This window comes from Periplaneta americana, chromosome 12, assembly GCF_040183065.1.
Source record: "Periplaneta americana isolate PAMFEO1 chromosome 12, P.americana_PAMFEO1_priV1, whole genome shotgun sequence".
Classification (NCBI taxonomy): Eukaryota; Metazoa; Arthropoda; class Insecta; order Blattodea; family Blattidae; genus Periplaneta; species Periplaneta americana.
The window spans coordinates 138983649-139006894 of NC_091128.1; the positions used below are offsets into that span (position 1 = coordinate 138983649).

The following is a 23246-nucleotide window of genomic DNA, read 5'->3' on the forward strand; positions in this document are numbered from 1 at the left end:
GAGTTCAGGTTAGAAGAAGATATCAGATGATAGACGACATTAAGATATATGGATCATATGAGAAGAGAAAGAAGAATGCAGAAAATAGGAAAAATTGGAGAATGCTGGGTTTGCAGTGAAAGACCTGCCCCTGGGCAGAACACTGAATGAATGAATGAATGAATGAATGAATTTGAGGACATATATTATGAGGAACGAAGCCTTTCTTATGACTCATACTATATTGATCTTTCATTGAGATATAGTGCATTTTATTACATAAATTTCGCGTAAACTTTGGAATACTAATGTTCAGGTAAATGAAGTTATATAAAGGAATAGATTCAGAGTTTTTGTAATATGACTTTCAAGAATTTTCTTTTTGCATAACACTTGTTAATAACTATTTTTGTTTTAGTTCGAATATGAAATGGATGATTTGGGGAAGAGGATTATCCTTGGGAAAGGAACATACGGAGTTGTATATGCTGCGAGAGATTTAAATACTCAAGTTAGAATTGCTGTGAAGGAGATTCCTGAGAAGAATCTTGGGTAAGTTGACTCCTTCACTGTCAGTTTTTTTAATGATATGCTTACATATAAGAGATGAAATATAGATATGTGCCAAATTTTTTTTTGTTTTTTACACCGATCCAAGAGGGCTACAGTAGCGTGCAAATTAATCCGAACACGACATATTTTTACATTTTCTGTCATGGTTGGCCTCACAGCTGCTCATACCGCTTTAATTGACATCTGTAGTACGTGTAATTCCATTGTTGAAGGCCTGTCATTATTTTTTTTATAATATGTGACATTTTGCCTGTCGTTTTGTACTTATAAGCATTTCAGTTGTGTTGAAGACTTAATACTGCAATCCTGTGTACATTCTGTCGTCTTCACAAATGGATACAACTCCACGAAAACGGTCTAAAATTATAACATTAGCAGAGCATTCTTCTATGACACAGAGGCAAATTGCTGCATAATGCCACATCGGTTTGGCTACTGTTAATTCGATCATAAAACGATACAGGGAGACTGGACCCACACCCCAGAAAAAAGGAAACTGTGACCGGAAAAGAAAGACTTCACCTGCAGATGATCGTTTAATTGTCAGGAAAAGTAAATTAAATCCTAGACTAACTGCTGTCGACTTAACCCGCGAGTTAATGGCTACCACTGGGGCGAATATTCACGTCACAACAGTGCGGCGTAGGCTTTTGGAAGCTGGACGAAGGGCTCGTAAGCCTATTAAGAAGCAACTGCTAACCCTTGTTATGTGCAAAAAACGCTTAATGTGGGCAAAATTACATCAACACTGGATAGTGAATGACTGGAAGAATGTATTTTTTTCCGATGAGTCTCATTTCGAGGTCCACGGCCACCATGTTTCATACGTACGGAAAGGATCTGAAGCTCATCTCCAACAAGCACCCAAATACCCCCCTAAAGTAATGTTTTGGGGTTGTTTTACACATGAAGGGCCTGGAGCATTAATACCTATCGAGGGAATGATGAATTCTGACAAATATATTCACTTATTGGAAACCAGAATTGTACCCCAGCTGCAAAAACCATTTCCGGATGGCAGAGGTGTGTTCCAACAAGACCTGGCACCATGCCATATGTCTCGAGAAACTACAGAATTCTTCAACAAGAAGAATATTCAGGTACTACCCTGGCCAGGCAACTCACCCGACATCAACCCCATTGAGAACTTGTGGTCAATTTGCAAAAGAAGAATGCAAAAAATGGATTGTTCTGCAAAGGAGAAGATGATTTCTGCCCTCATTGGTGTATGGTTTCGCTATGAAGAAATGAAGAATATTTGTGGGAAATTAGTGGAATCCATGCGAAATCGTCTCAGAGCTGTTATTAGGAACAAGGGAGGCCACATAGATTACTGAGGTATGTCTTAGATCCTTTTTTTATCCCGTTTGAGTGTTTTTGCATAAGTAATTACGTTATTCGGATTAATTTGCACGCTACTGTATAATAGAAGAGAGGGGTTCATAAGCCAGATTAAGTGTGATCTGTCAAGAAGCTTAAACTTCTCGAAGTCACGAACGATATGCCACATGCACAACAAGTGGCAGGAATTTCAGTCTACTTTCCTGTATAAAAAATAGACGAGATTTCAAAAGACTTCTCTGCACCTTTCCATTGTATTGATATTTACATCAGTATTTGAAATGTAACCATCTCTATTACAATCTTGACTTTTTCCCCCCTCCTTTTTTTAAAAAAAAAACCTTGAGCCAATACCATCAGTTTTTTCAGAAAGTGATATTCCAGAAGGTAGATGGGCTATGAAATTTGAAATGATTTAGACATGACCAACCAAATCTGTTGTGTTAGAATGCATCAGATTTATTTAGTAACAATATTTTATTTTGTACATAAACATACAAAGATCTTTATTGCAATTAACTGTTTGCTGTTTCTGGTAACAACATATGATTTATAATGATGCACGTGGCTAGGCAAATCTACCAGCATATAAAATTAGTTTTATGTGATAACTATATTGTAAATAAAAACTCATCTGTCACTATCTCCTGGTATTTTGAAGAAATATTGGTTGGGGTGACTACTACTCCTTTCCACAATCGGGATACTTGCATTTAATACGTGGACATCAATCATTTACCTCTTCAAAAAAAATTAATATCATAGGTTTTCCTTTTTTACTTTAATTCCGTTTAAATATTGGGCTAAATCACATAATTACATTGCAATATAACAGACATAAACAAGAATTCTGTAACTAAAATTAAAAAATTCAAAATGTCTTCCTTAAAATGTACTTTCAGGACTAACAACTTAAACAAGAATTCGTCCACACCTGTGGAGTAACGGTCAGCGCGTCTGGCCGCGAAACCAGGTGGCCCAGATTCGAATCCTGGTCGGGGCAAGTTACCTGGTTGAGGTTTTTTCCGGGGTTTTCCCTCAACCCAATACGAGCAAATGCTGGGTAACTTTCGGTACTGGACCCCGGACTCATTTCACTGGCATTATCACCTTCATTTCATTCAGACGCTAAATAACTTTAGATGTTGATACAGAGTCGTAAAATAACCCAATAAAAAAAAAACAAGAATTCTGTAACTAAAATTAAAAAATTCAAAATGTCTTCCTTAAAATGTACTTTCAGGACTAACAACTTAAACCAAGAGCACGCATGTTAATTCTCTATTTCCGGAAATCTAAATTCAGTGGCAGAATGTTTGTAAGAAATTATGTTAGTGCTCTCAGGGGAGGCTGCTTAGAGTTAAAAGCAATTAACAGGAAAAAGATTGGATTGAACCCCTCTCTCCTATTATAGCCCTCTTGTACCGAACATTTTCAGAGACCTATGTCCAAAAAGGTTCCAAAATGTATCTTCAGATTTATAACAAATATTTTCTTACAATTTAATTCATTCTTCTCTTACTGACATTCAGTACCTGTAACTAAATAAATGTTGTTGTTGTTTTCTAGTGCCAAACGTTTGACAAAGTCATTTGACCTCTTGCACTCCAATATTTTTCAAAGATATTGTCATGGTCAGCCACTGAAGCACAGATTTTGAGGTGTTCCGAATCCATTTCTTGGTTAGAGTTGCACAATGGGCAGTTAGGGGACTGATATATTCCAATTCTATGCAGGTGCTTGGCCAAACAGTCATGGCTTGTTGCCAATCTAAATGCAGCTACAGACGATTTGCGTGGTAAATCGGGAATTAACTATGGATTGTGATGCAGAGAGTTCCATTTTTTTCCATGAGATTGTGTTATCAAATTTTGTTTATTGAAGTCTAAGTATGTAGATTTAATAAATCTTTTCACAGAGTAATACGTAGATTTAGTAACAGGTCTGTAAGTAGCAGTGCTGCCCTTCTTTGCTAAAGCATCTGCATTCTCGTTTCCCAGGATTCCACAATGGGTTTACAATTCTTTTATTGAGTGTTATTAATTGAGAGAGTTATTTCTGCTGTTTGAGATGAAGGTGTGTGTCTAGAGACTATTGATAGAATAGCTGCTTTGGAGTCTGACAGTATAAATGCATTTTTAAATTTATTGATGTGGCATAGAAGATTCCTGAGACTTTCACTTATTGCAATGATTTCTCCATCAAAACTTGTTGTTCCATATCCAAGAGATCATTTCACTATTGCCTCTGGTGCACCCTGAGAAGTGAATTATGGCACCAGTGCAGTAATGCTGTTGATGGTAATGATGGCAATGGAGTATATGATGGAATGCTGGTAGAGGAATTGAAAATACCTGCGACAACTTATCCCAAACACTCGTTTTTCCACAATAAATTCAATTCGACTTGCCAAAATTTGACCCTGGATGTATAACATAGAAAGTCAACTAGCTAATGGTGTGTTTGAATGGGTGATATTGCATTTGTAATAGTAAATATTGATATATCTTTTCTTGTTACAGTGATGTTCAGCCTTTACATGAGGAAATAAAACTTCATTCCCAATTAAGGCATCGAAACATTGTTCAGTACCTGGGGTCAATTTCAGAAGGTGGATACTTTAAAATATTTATGGAACAAGTTCCTGGAGGTTTGTAACCTTTATTATAGTTTGTGTGTGTGTGTGTGTGTATATGTGTGTGTGTGTGTGCGTGTGCGTGCGTGCGTTTTTTTTTTCTTCAGAACACTACTATCGTTCACTAGCAACACAAGTAGTGGTAGTTACGATAGTATTGTTCTGAACCATCGAAATATCATTTGGACTGTCGCCCTTGGTAGCGTAGTTGATATAGAGCTGGCCTTCTATGCTCGAGGTTGCGGGTTCGATCCCGGCCAAGGTCGATGGCATTTAAGTGTGTTTAAATGCGACAGCCTCATGTCAGTAGATTTACTGGCATGTAAAAGAACTCCTGCGGGACAAAATTCCGGCACACCAGCGACGCTGATATAACCTCTGCAGTTGCTAGCGTCATTAAATAAACTTTTTTTTTTAACCATTTGGACTTGCTGATATTTGAATTCAAGTCTCTAACCTGGAAAGCTGTCACTAGCTGTTCGATTAATGGTGAACTTTTATTGTTTTATTGTTTGTAGTATTTATCTACAGGGTGTCACAAAAGTCTCCATACGTAGGGAATATCAGTTCAGAATATAAATGTTACATAATGTGCTCAATATAATGGCTTTCAAGAATGAGGCATAGATCGGTGAATGTGTTCCAACCTGTTCCGATGCAAAAACTGCAACATGTCCATTGTCACATGATAGACATCGACGATAAGGGCTTGCAGATGAAGAGTATTGGTGGGAAATCAAGAAATGTTAATTTTAGCGATTTTTATGGTATACAGCACATTCAATAGGTGGAAACTTGGATTACAGAACTGTCCAGAAAAAAAATTAAAAGCGGAAATGTTCGTGTAAGGTAACGTTGCACATTTGGTACACTGATTAAAAACCAGGAATGTTCAAGTATTAAAACTTTTTTCTCTCGAGAATGATGTTTCGTGACATTCCTTCTTTTCTTCCGACACCTTTAAGATGTTGCAAGTCCCGGATTTTTCCTGGCAGACCTGCAACTTAAGGTTACCTCAGAGGTAAAAGTCAAGGTGTGTGAGATCTGGGGAGCGAATTAGTCACATTGACATTTTTATTTTGAACTTACGTTGCCTATATATGGAGACTTTGGGACACTCTGTATATATTCATTTACTCACGTATTTCTTTTTCTTTTCTTTTTAGGAAGCCTCTCAGCTCTTTTAAGGTCCAAGTGGGGTCCACTGAAGGAAAATGAATCGACTATATCTTATTACACAAAGCAAATTCTAGAGGGCTTGAAGTATCTCCATGACCAAAAAATTGTTCACAGGGACATAAAAGGTAAATACAGATTTGTGGGCAGTTCATGATTATTGTAATAATCAAAATACATCTTCAAAGAAAGGTGTAATCATTTTGCAATGTTTGCGAATAAAATAGTCACATAATTCATAATTAGACATATTAGTTCTCATTTGAATACATTCTAATAATATGTTGTCGAAAGAAAATGTTGAGGTAAAATATTTTAAATTGTCGAAAGTAGTAAGTATGAATCCTAGAATATGGCATTAATAGAAGTCCAGGAAAACAGAGAGGGTTTGGAATTGAACGGGTTACATCAGCTGCTTGTTTTTGTACTTCTTGTTTGTTCTTATCTGGATGTTCATTATATGCATTTTAAGTTGATATATTTTTCTTGTAATTTGTGAGATTGTTTTAGTTCTTGAAATTCTGAAAAGATAAATATTTTAGTTCTTGAAATTCTAAGAAGATAAATATTTAAGAATTGAACATTTTTTTTAGAATTAAACTGAATATTACTCAGAAAATTAACTTCAGTATTGTTACTTGCAATATTGTTACTTTTGTATTAAACAATGAGCAGAGACATACATGCAATTCATTCCCTTTAATGTATAAACTTAAATCATTCCACATTCACATTAGTATTTCTTCTAATAGCATTAGACTCATTGTGCAGAGTTTATTATAGTGCTGATTGAATTATGTGTGTGCGGTATGTGGAGGATCCCCGTGAGGCTTTAAATAAATATATTTATAATGAAATACTGCCCATATTGTTTTGTTAAATGTCCTACTTTTTCTTCTTGAGTCAGTGCAAGCCCTGCAATGGGTATGTGTGAAGGCAAGACCAACTCACAAGAGGCATTAACTTAGTTTTCATGCATTCAGCAATGGAAATCAACCACACAACCAATCATTTGTTAATTTTGACCTGTCTATGATTCAGTAATTCATCTAAGTAAAGAGAATGGGATTCCGAACTCCTTAGATTTGTGGAACACTGTGATTGTGGGGTAGGTTTTCTCCAACTATTTTAGTTAACTCCAGTGCTTTTTTTCTGGAAAAAAGTTTACCGGAACTCTATCACTCGATCATATTATACAACAAAAACGTAGGTTTAAAAATATTAGGCCTACATACCTTATGTTACAGTAAGTTCCAAACGGAGCTCATCGATTTTAAGCATAACGGAAATTTTGCGATTTCGAGCTATAGTTTCAGGGTCAATAATGGAAGATGGCAGCACTAGATTGCATGAGTTACTTTTGGAGCAACGATAATAATGAGAAAATGTAAACTCTTGGACTCGGCAGTGGCGGCAATTTTAATTTTCAATTTTGCTTATAAAATATATCTCGTTGGAATTTGTAATGGCAAAAAGTTTACCGGAACGTGTTCCGGACCGTTCCGGCTGAAAAAAAGCGCTGGTTAACTCTATGGTAGTTTCATTCCACTGTTGTTCCATTCCCATATTGTCTAATAACAGAAGGAGTAAGAGTTGGAAGGAAATGAGTGGAGTTGGGAGAGAATGTATGAAAATAATTTCGTTCCTTTTATCATTTATAGGTGATAATGTACTTGTAAACACGTACAGTGGAGTAGTGAAAATATCTGACTTTGGTACATCAAAACGACTAGCTGGCCTCTGTCCAAGTACAGAAACTTTCACTGGGACTTTACAGTATATGGCTCCAGAGGTGATCGATAAAGGGCAAAGAGGTTATGGTGCTCCAGTAAGTAAAAGTTGCTAAGTTAATGATGTTTATATATATATATATCGATGGCTAAGAAGTAGTACTTCATATGTGAATTTGCAGGTGAAATAGAAAACAGTTTTAAAAATTAATTTATCTGAAAATAGACCAACTTTTTATATATATTGTTTTGCAAGATCTTCTACTCGAGGATAAAGTATTAGTTAACTGTCCAGTTTTGTGAACATAATAATAATAATAATAATAATAATAATAATAATAATAATAATAATAATAATAATAATATAGTTATTCTAAATAATAAAGTAGTTAAACTAAGTGACCATTTTTGTAGATACGAGGAATCACTTCTTAGCCATTGATATGTAGTTATATCTGTATTTGATTAACAAAATTATATCGGAAAACGTATTATGTGTCTTTCTCGTGTTAAATTTTACATTACCTTGTTAACATGTTTCAAACACGTTACAAAGAACACATCACAGTCATAACAAAACTACAAAACGCTTCCACATATGCAGAACACATCACAAATGCTAACTACATCTACAGAGACATCAACACAGACATGGAAATTCTACACATTCAACCAAAAAGCCAGAAACTAAACCCACTGGAACAATACGAAATATATAGACACACAAAAACACATCCAAATGAAATTCTCAACACACAACTCAATTTCAGAACACACACACTCTTTGACTCCACATTACACTACACAAACATACCCCCACAGGAAACAAACAAAAGGCGCGAAGACCAGCAACAACCAGTTCTGAAGATGGCCAATAACAGGTTGAAACATGGTAATGTAAAATTTAACACGAGAAAGACACATAATACGTTTTTCGAAGTGATATAGTGTTAAAAGTTGTGTAATCAAGTTGTACAAAATTATATCATTTAAGTTGAAAAGAAAGTGATGATTGCATATTTAAGAGAGTATTGTTTGAACTTTGTATATGGTCGATGAAATGTCAAACACACAACATTTCGCAGATTGAATCTAAATTCATCTGCAAGTGAAGTGCATACTTTACTAGTGGTAAATTTCCTGGTTTTCGTTATATAATTTATTCTATTTCAGGCTGATATTTGGTCTCTTGGTTGCACAATTGTTGAAATGGCAACTGGAAAACCTCCATTCATTGAGCTGGGATCTCCACAAGCTGCAGTCTTTAAAGTAAGCATTTTATGTTAAGTGGCTATAATGCTGTATTAAGATATATTTAGTCTTTCTAGACAATAAAGTATGAACATTCATCAATATCGTCATAGAATAAATGAAATTCCGTATTCGGTGCACTCATTTTATTTTCTTACCACTAATCAGCAATTTTAACTGTCTTATTAATACTGGGGAAGCCGTAGGAAAATGAGTGTTATATTGCCAAAGTGATTTTCATGTTTAAATTTAAGCTTTTTCTTCACGATTTACATGTTTTAAATACCGACTTTTTTCATGGTTCACATATTTAAATGGCGACTTTTTTCATGATTTATATATTTAAATAACAAATTTTTTCACGAATTACAGCACAGTATTTTTATTTACTGACATTAATGTATTTTATTTTCACTGTTTTACGGTGTCCCTAGTGATTGGTATACTTACACTGATATTGAGTGGTAAATAAATAGTCGGAGAGTTGGGAGTATGCCAGGGAATTTTGCACTAATTTTCATTTTATACCTTCTTGATTTGAACCCAAGTTTGTAGTGCAGAAAAGTACTAATAAATTTTGCGAATAAAGTGTGTGTATGTGCCTGTGTTTTTTTTATAAACTTGGCCATTAAAATTTTTCTCTTCTTTCAAAATAAATTATGTTTTCATACAGAAACCATTCATTTGTTACGAATTTTTAGTAAGTCCATATTAATGCTGTAAAAATAGTTATGATGTCGTGGTTAAAAAGCCAATTTACGTGATCGAAATTTCGATAGGAGGATTTAAGTGATGACTTGCTATTAGATCCTCCAGTAGAATAGAACAAAGCTGTATTTGTGAAATCGAATTAGTTAACATAGTTCATATGGCAGTTTTAGAAACTCACCTAAATTAAGTTATATTATATCATATTATTTTACTTAAGTTCGACAGGGATGAATAGATGTAGTTGTATAATGGAGTAGAATAGTGACAGTAACTTCCTGTTTTTGTTTTTTATGATTCTTATAGGTAGGTTTTTATAAAATCCATCCAGAAATACCAACAGAACTTTCAGAAAGAGCCAAGAACTTCATTTTGCGGTGCTTTGAGCCTGATCCAGACAAAAGAGCAACTGCAGCAGAATTGTTGGAGGACACTTTCTTAACAGAGTAAGATTTATATGACATGACAAATTTTATTTCAGTTATTGTATTCCATAACTCTTATGTCAGCATTGTAGGTTTGAGATGTATAACAAGTAAAAAGTTGTACACGTATTATAATACATAGTAAGTAGACTGATTGAATTTACAAGCATAAACAGTTCATTAATTGAGTATAAGATATGAATATGGAGAAATTTTGTGAATTATGTTCTAAACTTTTTCTCTTGACTCTTCAAAATTTTAAGTTAATTAGGCAGTGCATGATGGTGATTACGATTAATGGATAAAACCGGCCCCAAATATGGTCTTTGTCCACCACATCTTCTACTTAAACGTCTGCTTTAAACGTGGGTCTCTGGTGAGGGAAGCCATTGCCTTAGCTTTTCAGTTAATGGTACACCTTTCATATCATATACGAGGCCTGTCTAAAAAGTATCCGACCTTTAGCCAGAAAAAATATTTCACATACCTGACGGGGTTGGGACCCTAATCCCCTTCAAAGTAGGCCCCTTGTGCTTGCACACACTTAGCCCACCGATCCTTCCACTGCCGGAAACACCTCTGGAAGTCTTCTTTTGGAATGATGTTCAGCTCCGTCATCGCGTTCCGCATTATCTCTTGTCTACTCTCAAAATGGGATCCTTTCAGTGGTGTCTTCAATTTTGGAAACAACCAGAAGTCGCAAGGAGCCAGGTCTGGAGAGTAGGGAGGTTGGTGAATGGTTGTAATTCCATGTTTGGCCAAGAAAGTGTGGATCAATTGGGAAGAATGTGCGGGGACGTTGTCGTGATGCAAGTGCCAGTTGTTCGCTGTCCACATGTCTGATCTTTTGCGCCGAACTGCATCATGGAGTCACCGGAGAACATCATAATAGTATTCCTTTCTCACCGTTTGTCCTTCCGGTGCGTATTCATGATGCACAATTCCACGGACATCAAAGAAAACAGTCAGCATCACCTTGATTTTGCTTCGCACCTGCCGCGCTTTCTTCGGCCTTGGAAACTCGGGATGCTTCCATTGCGACGACTGTCTTTTTGTTTCTGGGTCATACCCGTACACCCATGACTCATCTCCAGTTATCACGGTGTTCAGAAACCCAGGATCAGTGTTGGCGGTGTCCAGAAGGTCCTGTGCAACGTCACGACGGAGGTCTTTTTGTTCCGGGGACAACAACTTGGGCACGAATTTTGCAGCCACTTGGTTCATGTTCAAATCATCACGCAAAATTGCATGTGCAGAATCTTTACTCACTCCAACCTCTTCGGCAATCTCCCGCACGGTCAAACGACGATCTGCCATCACCAAATTTCGCACCCTCTCAACAACAGCTGCACTCCGAGCAGTTTGGGGCCTGCCACAACGCTGCTCACTCTCCGCTGATGTGCGGCCATCTTTGAATCGGTTGAACCACTCCTTAATTTGTGTTACACCCATCGCATCTTCCCCAAACACCTGCTGAATCTTACAAATTGTTTGACTTTGAGAATCACCAAGCTTTTGACAAAATTTGATGCAGTATCTTTGCTCAATTTGTTCAGTCATCTTGCGAGAAAACTAAATCCGACAAACACTTAGAACAGCACCTTACTTGGCGACCACCAGCCAGTGACTGGCACAAGCGAATGCGGTGAAAAAATTCAAGCATGCACATTACGGTTCCTCCTTCCACCATGCACAGTGGCGCCGCCTTAGAATCACTACTTTGCGCGGGAAAATTAAAGGTAAATATACATTTTTGGACAGGCCTCGTATACTGTATATCACTGCTTTACAACCTGGAGTACGCGAAAATCCCATTCAAAAGATAATTTACAGATGGCAAGTCAAATTAAACAAGACTAAAAGAATATGACTTAACAGTTTCAACAACAAAATCTCAAGTGGTGATAGTTCGAGGTAAAAATCCAAACAAAAGCAAAATATAAATAACAAAATCAACGAGAAAGTAAATACATTCAACTTTGTACAAAATTTAGCTTCATATGAAAATGACATGCTATTAAAATGTCAAAGTTTTTAAAAATATCTGGATTTGTTATTAATAATATTTTCAAACCAAACAAAGCATGAAAGAGTTCAAGAATAAAATTATACAACATACTAGTCCTTCCTGTGCTGTTATGTGATAGAGTTGGAGAACGAGGTGCATTCAAGTTCTAAGGTTGATTTTTTTTCTGACGAACTACTTGCCCTGAAAATTTTAAACTTCTGTCACTTCTCAATGTAATCTTCCTACATTTTTCACAATGTCGACACCATGATGCCATGGCTGCTGCGAATGCTTCTTTAGGGGTCTGTTTTGACCACTAGAAAATCACTGATGCAATAGCTGTCTGACCGCAGAGTGTGTCCTTCATTGTTGAAAAAGCCAAAAATCGTTATGAGCCAGGTCAGGTGAGTAGGGAGCATGAGCAGCCACTTCAAAGTTATTTCCACATATAAACTCTTGTGTTATGTTTGCCCCCCACCTGGAGAGCACTTTCCGCATTTTCAGATCTTCATTCAGGATTATGTGCACAGATCCCATGGAAATGCCAACTTTTGAGGCAATATCTTCCACAGTAGTTAACTGGCAATCCTCCAGAACAAGTTTCTCCACTCGCGCAATTGTGTTGTCAGACTGGCTAGTGTGAGGCCGAGGTTCTTTTGGCTCACTGTCACACAACACTCGGCCTTCTTTGAAGTGCCGCACCCACGAACACACATTCTTCACATATGACACCATCACCACATGTCTCACTCAATTGACGATGAATTTCAATGGGTGTTACATCACGCAAATGGAGAAATTACATACTGTTCCTGTAACGAGAACGTCGCCATTTTAAGTATCAGAATTGCTTCTCACTCTAGCTGCTGCCACTAGGTTCCTGTGTGCCGTACACTGTTGCCATCTTTGTCACACATTCACAAAGAGTGCCCATATCTTTTAAGCCAAACACATGTTTCTGTCTGCTCCCAGTCCTGAGAAAAAAAATCGGAGACCTTAGAACTTGAATGCAGACTGAAATGTACCAAGATGAAATTTGCGTGAAGAACAGCAAGTTGCAATTCGTTTAGACTTCAAACCGTATGACAATATATTGCAAGAACTGAAAGTAACCCCCATTTTGGAAACAAGGACAAAACACAAAACGAATTGGTTTGAACATGTAAACCGAATGTCCATATTAGATTTACTTCAAAATCAATAATGAAATGTACTCTAAATGGAAGAAGAGAGGAGGCTTGAACAGTGAGAAAACTGGTAGGTAAATTCTAAGACCAGACTAGGTCAACGAAAGTTTAATAAATTATCATTGATAATTATGATTATTTACAGTTAGAACATATGAATTAGAAATAATATCAGCTATATTAATTATAAATGTTTTGCTAATATGAAGGGTACAGTTTATAGAAATGGGCTGCCAATTGATAAAAAGTGAAAAAAGGTTTGGGAACTACTGATTATACCTATCATGTTATGTCTTATGTTATTCTATATATATATTAATTTTTAATTTTTAATTTTTCCTAAAATATAGAAGTTCTTAATATTGTGTTTTAGGAAAAAGAAATCTTCTAGACTTGCTGCACCTCAAGAATTCAGTCGTAGTATATCTGTACCTGCAGACAGGGTAGGAAGTCGATATGACAGAACCAGTAATCATGCTACCTCTCATGGCCCTAATTCTCCAGATGACACGTAAGTATTGAACTTCTTTTAGTTGTTAGTAATGTTCTGTTAAACACTTGCATGTATGTACAAGATGATGGGGCAGCAAAATTAGTTTTTATTTTGAGCTTGCTGAAATAGGTAGTAGAGTTTTCACAGTGTTCTGCTGTATGCTACATCTGTTTCATTTTAAATTGGTTTGTTTGATCAACACTTGTATAGATGTAATTAGTGATAATCCAATCTTCAGTTGTATCACTAGTAATGCTGAAATTTGTGTTACATATGAATTGAATATTTTTAATTAGTATAACAATATTTTTGCAACATCGACCTAATTTCAATTATGAATCGTTTGTACTGAAAAGGTTCTCATGTAAGAAATTACTAGTAGAAAAAATACATTAACATAAAATAAATGCATTGAAAATAAGTAGGAGCTGATTAAATATTTTTTCTGAAGTAACTTAATGAAATTACCATATGTTTTCGAATACCCCACGCACTTTTTTTTCCGGAATATACAAGTAAAAAATACTGATGTGCGGCTTATTCGAAATAAAGTTGGCAACATTGCCCAATTTTCCTCCTGTGTAATTTCTAATGTGGCAGGGCATGCCATTATCTTCCCGCACAGATATTTCAATTGTTAACATTGTTAAATGGCATTTGGATTAGCAGTACGTTGTCAAAATCAAGTTCAAGTGTGATAAATATATAGTTCGTACATCTTATATTTTGAATTTTGAAAATGAGTACTGCTAAAGGTATGAGATTGGGATCCTTTACTTGCAGCGAAAAACTTGCAAAAAAATGTGGAGGAGCATGGAAATCATGACGCGTGCTGTTAATGTTGCAGGATATCATGTAAACGGCTGATTATGACAACTGAAATGCGTCCTGTTCCAGTATAAAATTTATTTATGTATTGTTAACTGAACTGTATTTGTGCGTAATTGTTTTTAATTTGTTGTGAATACTTTTGTTGAACGTAATTTTTTTTCAAAAGTAGGGTGCGTGGCTTGTTCAAGGGCACAGGGTATTCGAGAAAATACGGTAAATTTATTAGTACATGTAATTATTGAGATAATTGTATTTTCGAAGCTGCTAACTATATATTAAGTTTTTTTTCGGCTTATTGTACACTATTAGCCTACAATACTCGAAAAATTTCGTATTATTTCCAGCATAATTTTCGTGCTTCAGTGTGACGTTCTGATTTAGTAAGGACTCTGAAACTATATTCCACTGATACTTTTACTTTTTAAAACTCTTGATTTTAATGCAAAGCTTTATATTTGTATTTTCCAATTAAAACTGTATAAGTACAGTGAAACCTGCCTTTGCGGTCACTTCATTTAAACGGCCACCTGACCAAAAGGCCAATTTTCTCTGGAACCAATTGGATTTGCCATAAGATCAATACAAATTCTCTCTTTATTTAGCGGCCACCTCTTGCGCCGGCCAGCGGCCGGGGTCTATTTGGATTGGAACCTGACTATAACAGTCACTGTCCAACAAAAAATCTTTTCATGGATACTGTCTGACCTATTTTTTCAATGGTTAGAGGGCAGGAAGCAATGTCACGAGGACAATAGCTAAGTGTACAACAGTACACCCTCCATATCTTGGGGTTAGTTGGTTACTAATTTATGACTCTTTTGTCACTTTCCACTCCGACCCTGCACAGCTTTAAATTCTTACTCGTTTTTAAAGGATTGAAACGTGGACTTTTTCTGTCGAAAATGTCACAGTATGTTTTAGGTCAGTAGTTAACCATTCGAATTTTTTTATTTTTTTCTCCACTTTCTATCTTTCTCTATTTGGGACAGCTTTTACGAATTTTTCTTCTTTTCATTCAGTTGATTCAGAGGAATTGTGAAGTTAGTTTGAGAGAGAAATCATATCTAACAATAAATCTAGAGTGGTGTTAAGTTTAGAGGCAAGACGAAAAATGATTGAAGAAAGTGAGAAGGAAACATGTGCGAGAAAAATTGCAGAAATATTCAAATGTGGAAGGACACAAATAAACGGTATAATTAAGAATAAAGATGAAATATTAAAAGAATGAGAGAAAAATATGCGTGGTGGCCAAAAAAGGAAGAGACAATCTGTGTTTAGTAATGTGAATGATTTCTTTTACGAATGGTTCAAGTGTGCGAGGGCGAAGAAATTGCCAGTAAGCGGGTATATAATTCAAGAGAAAGCTATTGAAATTACCAAAGAACTCAATGTAAGCAATTTTTTGCTAGTAATGGGTGGTTAGAGCGGACATCACATGTCCAGCCCCTTGATCAAGGTATTATCCATTAATTTAAACTGAGGTACCGTAAGCGAGTTTTGAAAAGGCTAATTGCAAGAATGGAAGAGGCTGACATTAATATGCACAATTGTTGTGTGCGCACAATACTAAAAAGTGAATGAAATTCAGTATTTTCATGCTGATTCATAAAAACCGCAACCTTAATCAAGCGGCCACCTGATAAAACGGCCATTTTACAAGGTAACTTCAGATGGCCACTTTAGACAGGTTTCACTGTAACTTTTATTGGCAGATTTATCATTTTATTTACATATATGTTACGCAGTTCATTAACTGTGTCTGCTCTCATCATTAAATGATCTAATAGTATTTTTTTTTAAACTAATGACGGGTACTTGACTGTGTCATTCACCCATATGAAGCCAGTTGTGTAGATCAATTTACTGACAACAATCTATGCTACACCCACAATGAGATGAGATTATGATGGAGATTCAGTGGGATGCCAGAAAGAACTAGAGCTCCCAGAAAAAACCTCTGTGTTACCTGGCCCACGGGCTTGCCCAACACAAGTTATAAATTGGGATTATGTGTGGGATGGAAGTCGTATCTTCAAACTTATAAGTTCAGTGCTCTAGCCATTAGAAAATAAATTATTAAATTAAAATAATAACAATTATTCAGTTTGACTAAAATTTGCATGGCCGAACATTTTTACTCATTCCTTGAAAAAGTTTCAATTTTGTTAAAAAGAAAAATAAATGAAATTCTCGTTTATTAATTGGTGGCACATATTAATCGATATAATAAAGTAATATACATATACTTGTATACATTTTTTTTAAATTCTGATATAATGCTAAGTACAGTAAACCCTCGATTTAACAGACTATTGGGGTAAAATGGTGTCTGTTAAATCGAAAGTCCGTCAAATAGCGAATTTTTAAAAACAATAATATTTTTAAATCTAACATATAATTTGAACATATCAATATTACATGTTAAATGCACATATCATTTTTCTGATGCCGACATCATAATAACAACAGATCACCATGTCGCATAGGACTAATGTTGTTGTTGTTGTTTTCTAATGCCAGGCTTTTCACAATAAAGTCATTTGACCTCTTGCACTCCAATATTTTTCAAAGATATTGTCATGGTGAGCCACTGAAGCACAGATTTTGAGGCCGAATCCATCCATTTCTTGGTTTGAGTTGCACAATGGGCAGTTAGGGGACTGATATATTCCAATTCTATGCAGGTGTTTGGCCAAACAATCATGGCCTGTTGCCAATCTAAATGCAGCTACAGACAATTTGTGTGGTAAATCAGGAATTAACTGTGGGTTATGATGCAAAGAGTTCCATTTTTTCCCTTGAGATTGTGTTATCAAATTTTGTTGAAGTCTAAATAGGTAGATTTAACAAATCTTTTACAGAGTAATATGTGGATTCAGTAACAAGTCTATAAGTAGCAGTGCTGCCCTTCTTTGCTAAAGCATCCGCATTCTTGTTTCCCAGGATTCCACAATGGGATGGTATCCATTGGAATACAATTCTTTTATTGAGTGTTGTTAATATTATTGAGAGAGCATTTTAGTTATTTCTGCTATTTGCGATGAAGTTATTAAATAGTTAATATTGTTAAATGTGTAGTATAGTACATTGCACAGAGTAAACAACAGTTTGTAAGTTTAAACGTAACAAACAGAAATGAGAAATGTAAGGTTGGTCTATAAATAAAATGATTACTAAAATATTTAAGAAAATTGCTATAAGCCACATTTCATGCTAAAATTCGCGAAAAGAATATACTTCTTATCCAATTATAAGATAGAATACCTAACTAAATTTGAATTTTCATCTTTTCGTATTTATATTAATCTGAAAGACTCGATCTTTTTGTTTGTATGCTGTTTTTCTATAAGGTTAGGACGTAGATTTCATTTTTATATAAATTTATATTTCAAAATGAGGTGCAGCATTAGCCAAACGTCTAGAATGTTGGCTTTCTGTGCTTGTAACCAGGGTTCGAATTCTGGCTGGTCCAACTGGAATTTGTAGATTATATTTTGTGGTAAATTTTGATGGGGTACTCCCATTTCCCCTACTGGCATTCCACCATTGCTCCATCATCATCATATATGATGTTACATATCCTATCTTGCACCAAGGGTAACGCCTTCATGGCAGCTGAAAGAACTACAAACTTCGATGTGTCTCCCACTAGATTGAGAATGACAAAGTCAAGTGCCCACCATTTGTTTAAAAATAAGTTTCAAACATTTCTTCTTATTTATAGATTTTGTATTAAAATGTTTTTTTACCCCAAAAGTATAATAACCATTGCTTAGAATCCTTTTATGAATTGATATTAATTACCTTGTTATGAAGTATAGAATGGTTACCACCTATTTGGTATGAATATTCTGTAAACCATTGCCTTATACTATTTTCATATTCATAAATTAAAAAAAAAAAAAACTAATATGAAATAAAAAGTTTGTGTATCATCATTAGCATTCGAGTTTTCCAGACATTATTACATAAAATAAAATAGAAATCACGCACAAGAAAGAAATTCTTTTAATATTCTGTACTTTATTGGATATTGAAGATTATAATACCGTATTTGCTCGCGTAATTTGCGCCCCCGCATATTTTGCGCACCCTAATTTTTAAGGGATTATTTTGAACTTTATTTTTGCTCCATGTATTTTGCGCACACATTTTACGTACAATTTTTTTCAGTGTAGTAGGAATTATGTACATATTTTTTTCAGTGTAGTAGGGATTTTCCTTCCCTACAGTCCATCATAGGTCATTCACCAGCAACTGAAGTACCTGCTTCAGAAAGAAACCCCAAAGTCCCGCTACTTTAACAATGCTTGTCCTTGGTAGAGACAAGTTACCAGTATAGAAAATTAGCCCTACCGTAAATACTTGTATTTCAGTTGACTTTCAACACTTCTAACGTGCACTTGTATTTATACAGTATTTCAAGATGGGAAAGAAAAATAACAATAGGACCTCTTATTTGAAAAATCCGCATATTTTACGCACCCCAATTTTTCAGTGGCCAAAGTTAATTAAAAACTGCGCAAATTACGCGGCAAATACGGTATGTAAGATTTAAGAAATGAATTGTAAAATATGAAACATATAAAATCAAGACAATGCATGTATTCTTATTCACAGCACGTAGTGATAGTGTCATTGTACAAGAAAAAGCCTGCATAAAAACCAAGACAGTCACATTCGCTAACACACACTTACGCTTCCACACTTACTTTTTCACTCACTAAGTATGTGGCATATTTGGCTTGTCTCCAGCATTGCATATACTATTGTTTAGCTCTATGTAATGTCATTGAGTTTGAAGAGCAATTTGTACAGCATAATTTTGAGTCCAGGTCATGGGGAGCTCCTTGTTGACTAGAAAAGCCTGGAACATAATGTCTTTTGTCATTCTTGGTGGTCTTAAATCTGAGGTTAGTAGGTTCAAACGTGCGATAAAATCCTTAGCATGGTTTCCTCTGGGAGGGAAGTAAAGCTGTGAAGCCTGTGTCGTAGATTTACAGCACCCTATCTCTGATGGATGATTCCAGGCAAAATTAGTCGACCATTTTTCGCCTTTGTTGAATTTCGATGCTGAATATCTTTTGCAGTTGAAACTTTTGTTAAATAAAGAGACACTGCTCTCTCAAGGTAGCCCATGCTGATACTTTCTAAAGAGATATTATCGTATGTACTTTTCTCCACTCTCCCTTTTCAAAAAACAGTTAGAAAAAATTATGCCTACAAAATTTCTTAGAACTACATTCGAACTTGAAATGGATAGAGTTAGCCCTAAGCACTTATCTCCATTGGGCCTGTTGTGTTAATCTCTTTACATACTTACAAATGGCTTTTAAGGAATCTGGAGGTTCATTACCGCTCTCACATAAGCTCGCTATTGATCCCTATTCTGAGCAAGATTAATCCACTCCCTAGTATCATATCCCACCTCCCTCAAATCCATTTTAATATCTTCCCATCTATGTCTCGGCCTCCTCAAAGGTCTTTTTCCCTCCAGCCTCCCAACTAACACTCTATATGCATTTCTGGATTCGCCCATACGTGCTACATGCACTGCCCATCTCAAACGTCTAGATTTAATGTTCCTAATTATGTCAGGTGAAGAATACAATGCGTGCAGTTCTGTGTTGTGTAACTTTCTCCATTCTCCTGTAACTTCATCCCTCTTAGCCCCAAATATTTTCCTAAGCACCTTATTCTCAAACACCCTTAACCTATGTTCCTCTCTCAAAGTGAGAGTCCAAGTTTCACAACCATAAAGAACAACCGGTAATATAACTGTTTTATAAATTCTAACTCTCACATTTTTTGACAGCAGACTGGATGATAAAAGCTTCTCAACCAAATAATAACAGGCATTTCCCATATTTATTCTGTGTTTAATTTCTTCCTGAATATCATTTATATTTGTTACTGTTGCTCCAAGATATTTGAACTTCTCCACTCTTCAAAAGATAAATTTCCAGTTTTTATATTTTCATTTCATACAATATTCTCGTCACGAGACATAAGCATATACTTTGTCTTTTCGGGATTTACTTTCAAACCTATCTCTTTACTTGCTTCAAGTAAAATTCCCATATTTTCCCTAATCATTTGTGGATTTTCTCCTAACATATTCACGTTATCCGTATAGACAAGAAGCTAATGTAACCCGTAGTCCTACTTGCAATTTAAAAGTCATCCATGGACACAGAGTTGTAGCTAATTAAAATTCTAGCAAGTGATGAAATACCTAAAGTTTGTTTTTGAAGCAGGCAAGTACTTGTTCAGGCTCAGTAATTCTGACAGTAAATAATGTCTCAAGATAAAGTATTACATTAGTTGAATTTCCCCATTTCCCAAGTTGGAAATACCTGTTGCTGTGAGTAGTAGACGAATATCAGTCAGTGTCTTCTCTCTCTTTCCTCTCTTTTTTTAACTGGTTTCATTGCAAGTAAAAAGACACAAAGATTAAAAACTTGTGTTCCGAAGTTCAAATCATCGGCACACGATTTTGGCCATCTTCTTTCCCAGGTATGAATATTCAAATATTCATGATTTTTTTATCTGTGAGAAACTCTGAAGCAGGAAGTATATTGAAGCATTTCACACACTTTGGAAATCTTTGAAAATGGAATCCATAATGTAATTCAGGAAATTATACATGACGAACTGCAAAAAAGTGTCTCAGAATTTATTACAAGTTTGTGAAACCTGTGTAAATCCTAGGAATATATTTTCCAACAGTTTCTGAATATTTAACCAGTAAAAAACATTCGAGAAAAAATTGTTTTATGTGGAATATTTTACAGTGTGTTTTGGGAAAACCATTTATTTAATTCTCAATATGCTCTCTCTATTTAAGAGATCAGTGTATTATGATAATAAATTATTGAAAGAATTGTCACTATTCTGTGCTTATTGCCAAGGGCCCGGGCAGGTTACTGACCTGCTGTACCATTACTTTTTCTTCGAACCCTCTTGCATTTTGGTTCATTTATTCTCATTTTTGTGCTAACAAGCCAATACAGTGATAAAGGACAATGCCAGTAGAATAAAACTGTGAATAATTGTAGTGTAATGTCAATTTAGTTTCACATTTCCATATATTTATTCTGAGTTTTGTGTTAATATTCCAATACATTGTTAAATAACAGAGCCAATAAAGTTGTTGTTGTTTTCTAATGCCAGGCATTTGACAATAAAGTCATTTGACCTCTTGCACTCCAATATTTTTCAAAGATATTATCATGACTAGCCACTGAAGCACAGATTTTGAGGTATTCCGAATCCATTTCTTGGTTTCAATTGCACAATGGGCAGTTAGGGGACTGATATATTCCAATTCTATGCAGGTGTTTGGCCAAACAATCATGGCCCGTTGCCAATCTAAATGCAGCTACAGACGATTTTCGTGGTAAATCGGGAATTAACTGTGGATTTTGATGCAGAGAGTTCCATTTTTTCCCTTGGGATTGAGTTATCAAATTTTGTTTGTTGAAGTCTAAGTATGTAGATTTAATAAATCTTTTCACAGAGTAATACGTAGATTTAGTAACAGGTCTGTAAGTAGCAGTGCTACCCTTCTTTGCTAAAGCATCCGCATTCTCGTTTCCCAGGGTTCCACAATGGGATGGTATCCATTGGAATACAATTCTTTTATTGAGTGATATTAATTGAGAGAGCATTTTAGTTATTTCTGCTGTTTGAGATGAAGGTGTGTGTTTAGAGACGATTGATAGAATAGCTGCTTTGGAGTCTGACAATATAACTGCATTCCTAAATTTATTGATGTGGCATAGAAGATTCCTGAGACATTCACTTATTGTAATGATTTCACCATCAAAACTTGTTGTTCCGTATCCAAGAGATCTATAAAGTGAGAAGAGACAGCATGTAACACCTGCACCGGCACCTTGTTCTCTGGAGATCGAGGATCCGTTGGTGTATAAATGAAGCCAGTTTTGTGGAGGGTACCTAATATAAATTAATTTATTTATTAATATTATTAAGAGCCAATAAAGTAAAACTGTGCGATTTAATAAAAAGCCTAGATGACCAGTTCTATCATGGAAGAGTTCTTCTAACGGAGCAATGAAATGTCAAGGTCGCAAGGTCATACTGATTTTAGACAATGCTACCTGCCATCCAAAGATTGATTTGTCTAATGTGAAGTTAATCTATTTTCTACCGAACACAACTTCAGTTACACAACCGATGGATCAGGGCGCAATTTACACTCTGAATTGATGCAGGATGCGAAGGAAATCCTACAACATTCCCTTAAAAAAAAAGTCGCGGCAATGCAGTTTAAAAGAAATGTGGGGGGCAAGAAACTAGGGTGCAGAGAGAGGGAGAGAGAGAGGCTGCAATTACGTAAGTTAATAATTATGAAAATAAAATTCATTGTGCATGTACTGTAGTAACTATTATTTCAAATTATTTCTTCATTGTGTTCTTCCTACAGTGAGCATATTGTAGTAGTCTATTCTTAGTTTTTCCAAAACTCAACTCTATGTAAAACGAAAACCTGTGAAAATGGACAAAAAATTCTGGAACGATCGCGTTTCGTTTTAGCGAGGTTTTATTGTAGTACAGAGTTCATACATTAATATTGCTACAATAGGAGAATACAATACGCTCAATAATTCCTCAAATATTTTTTAAATATATTTTCATCGTTAATGCTGTGATATATATTGGATTTGAGAGTTTATTTGCTGCATGTAAAAGGAAAAGAATACTGTTTGAGGTCGTGCAGTTTGATAGAAAACTATTTGAGCCCATATGTAAAATACGTGTCTAGAAAAAGTAGTTACATGAAGAAAGATCAATTATTGCAGTTAAAAGAGTGGAACATCTCTTAGGTTTTACTGGCATTTTTTTTTACCTACTTACTTACTTACTTACTTACTTACTGGCTTTTA

At 35.4% G+C, this 23246-nt stretch overlaps 1 protein-coding gene across 9 annotated transcripts in view; it reads left to right on the forward strand.

Annotated features, from left to right (window-relative positions):
• Ask1 (apoptotic signal-regulating kinase 1) overlaps nt 1-23246 on the forward strand; it is a 155014-nt gene that overhangs the window by 93264 nt on the left and 38504 nt on the right. For all 9 annotated transcript variants that reach the window (XR_011335326.1, XM_069842139.1, XM_069842136.1 and 6 more), the window contains 7 exons: nt 398-531; nt 4416-4543; nt 5695-5832; nt 7366-7532; nt 8608-8703; nt 9700-9839; nt 13387-13524. Coding sequence is in view for 8 of the 9 variants with exons in the window: in XM_069842139.1 (XP_069698240.1) it covers nt 398-531; nt 4416-4543; nt 5695-5832; nt 7366-7532; nt 8608-8703; nt 9700-9839; nt 13387-13524 (941 nt within the window). In the remaining variant the exon portion in view is untranslated. The remainder of the gene's footprint in view (nt 1-397; nt 532-4415; nt 4544-5694; nt 5833-7365; nt 7533-8607; nt 8704-9699; nt 9840-13386; nt 13525-23246) is intronic.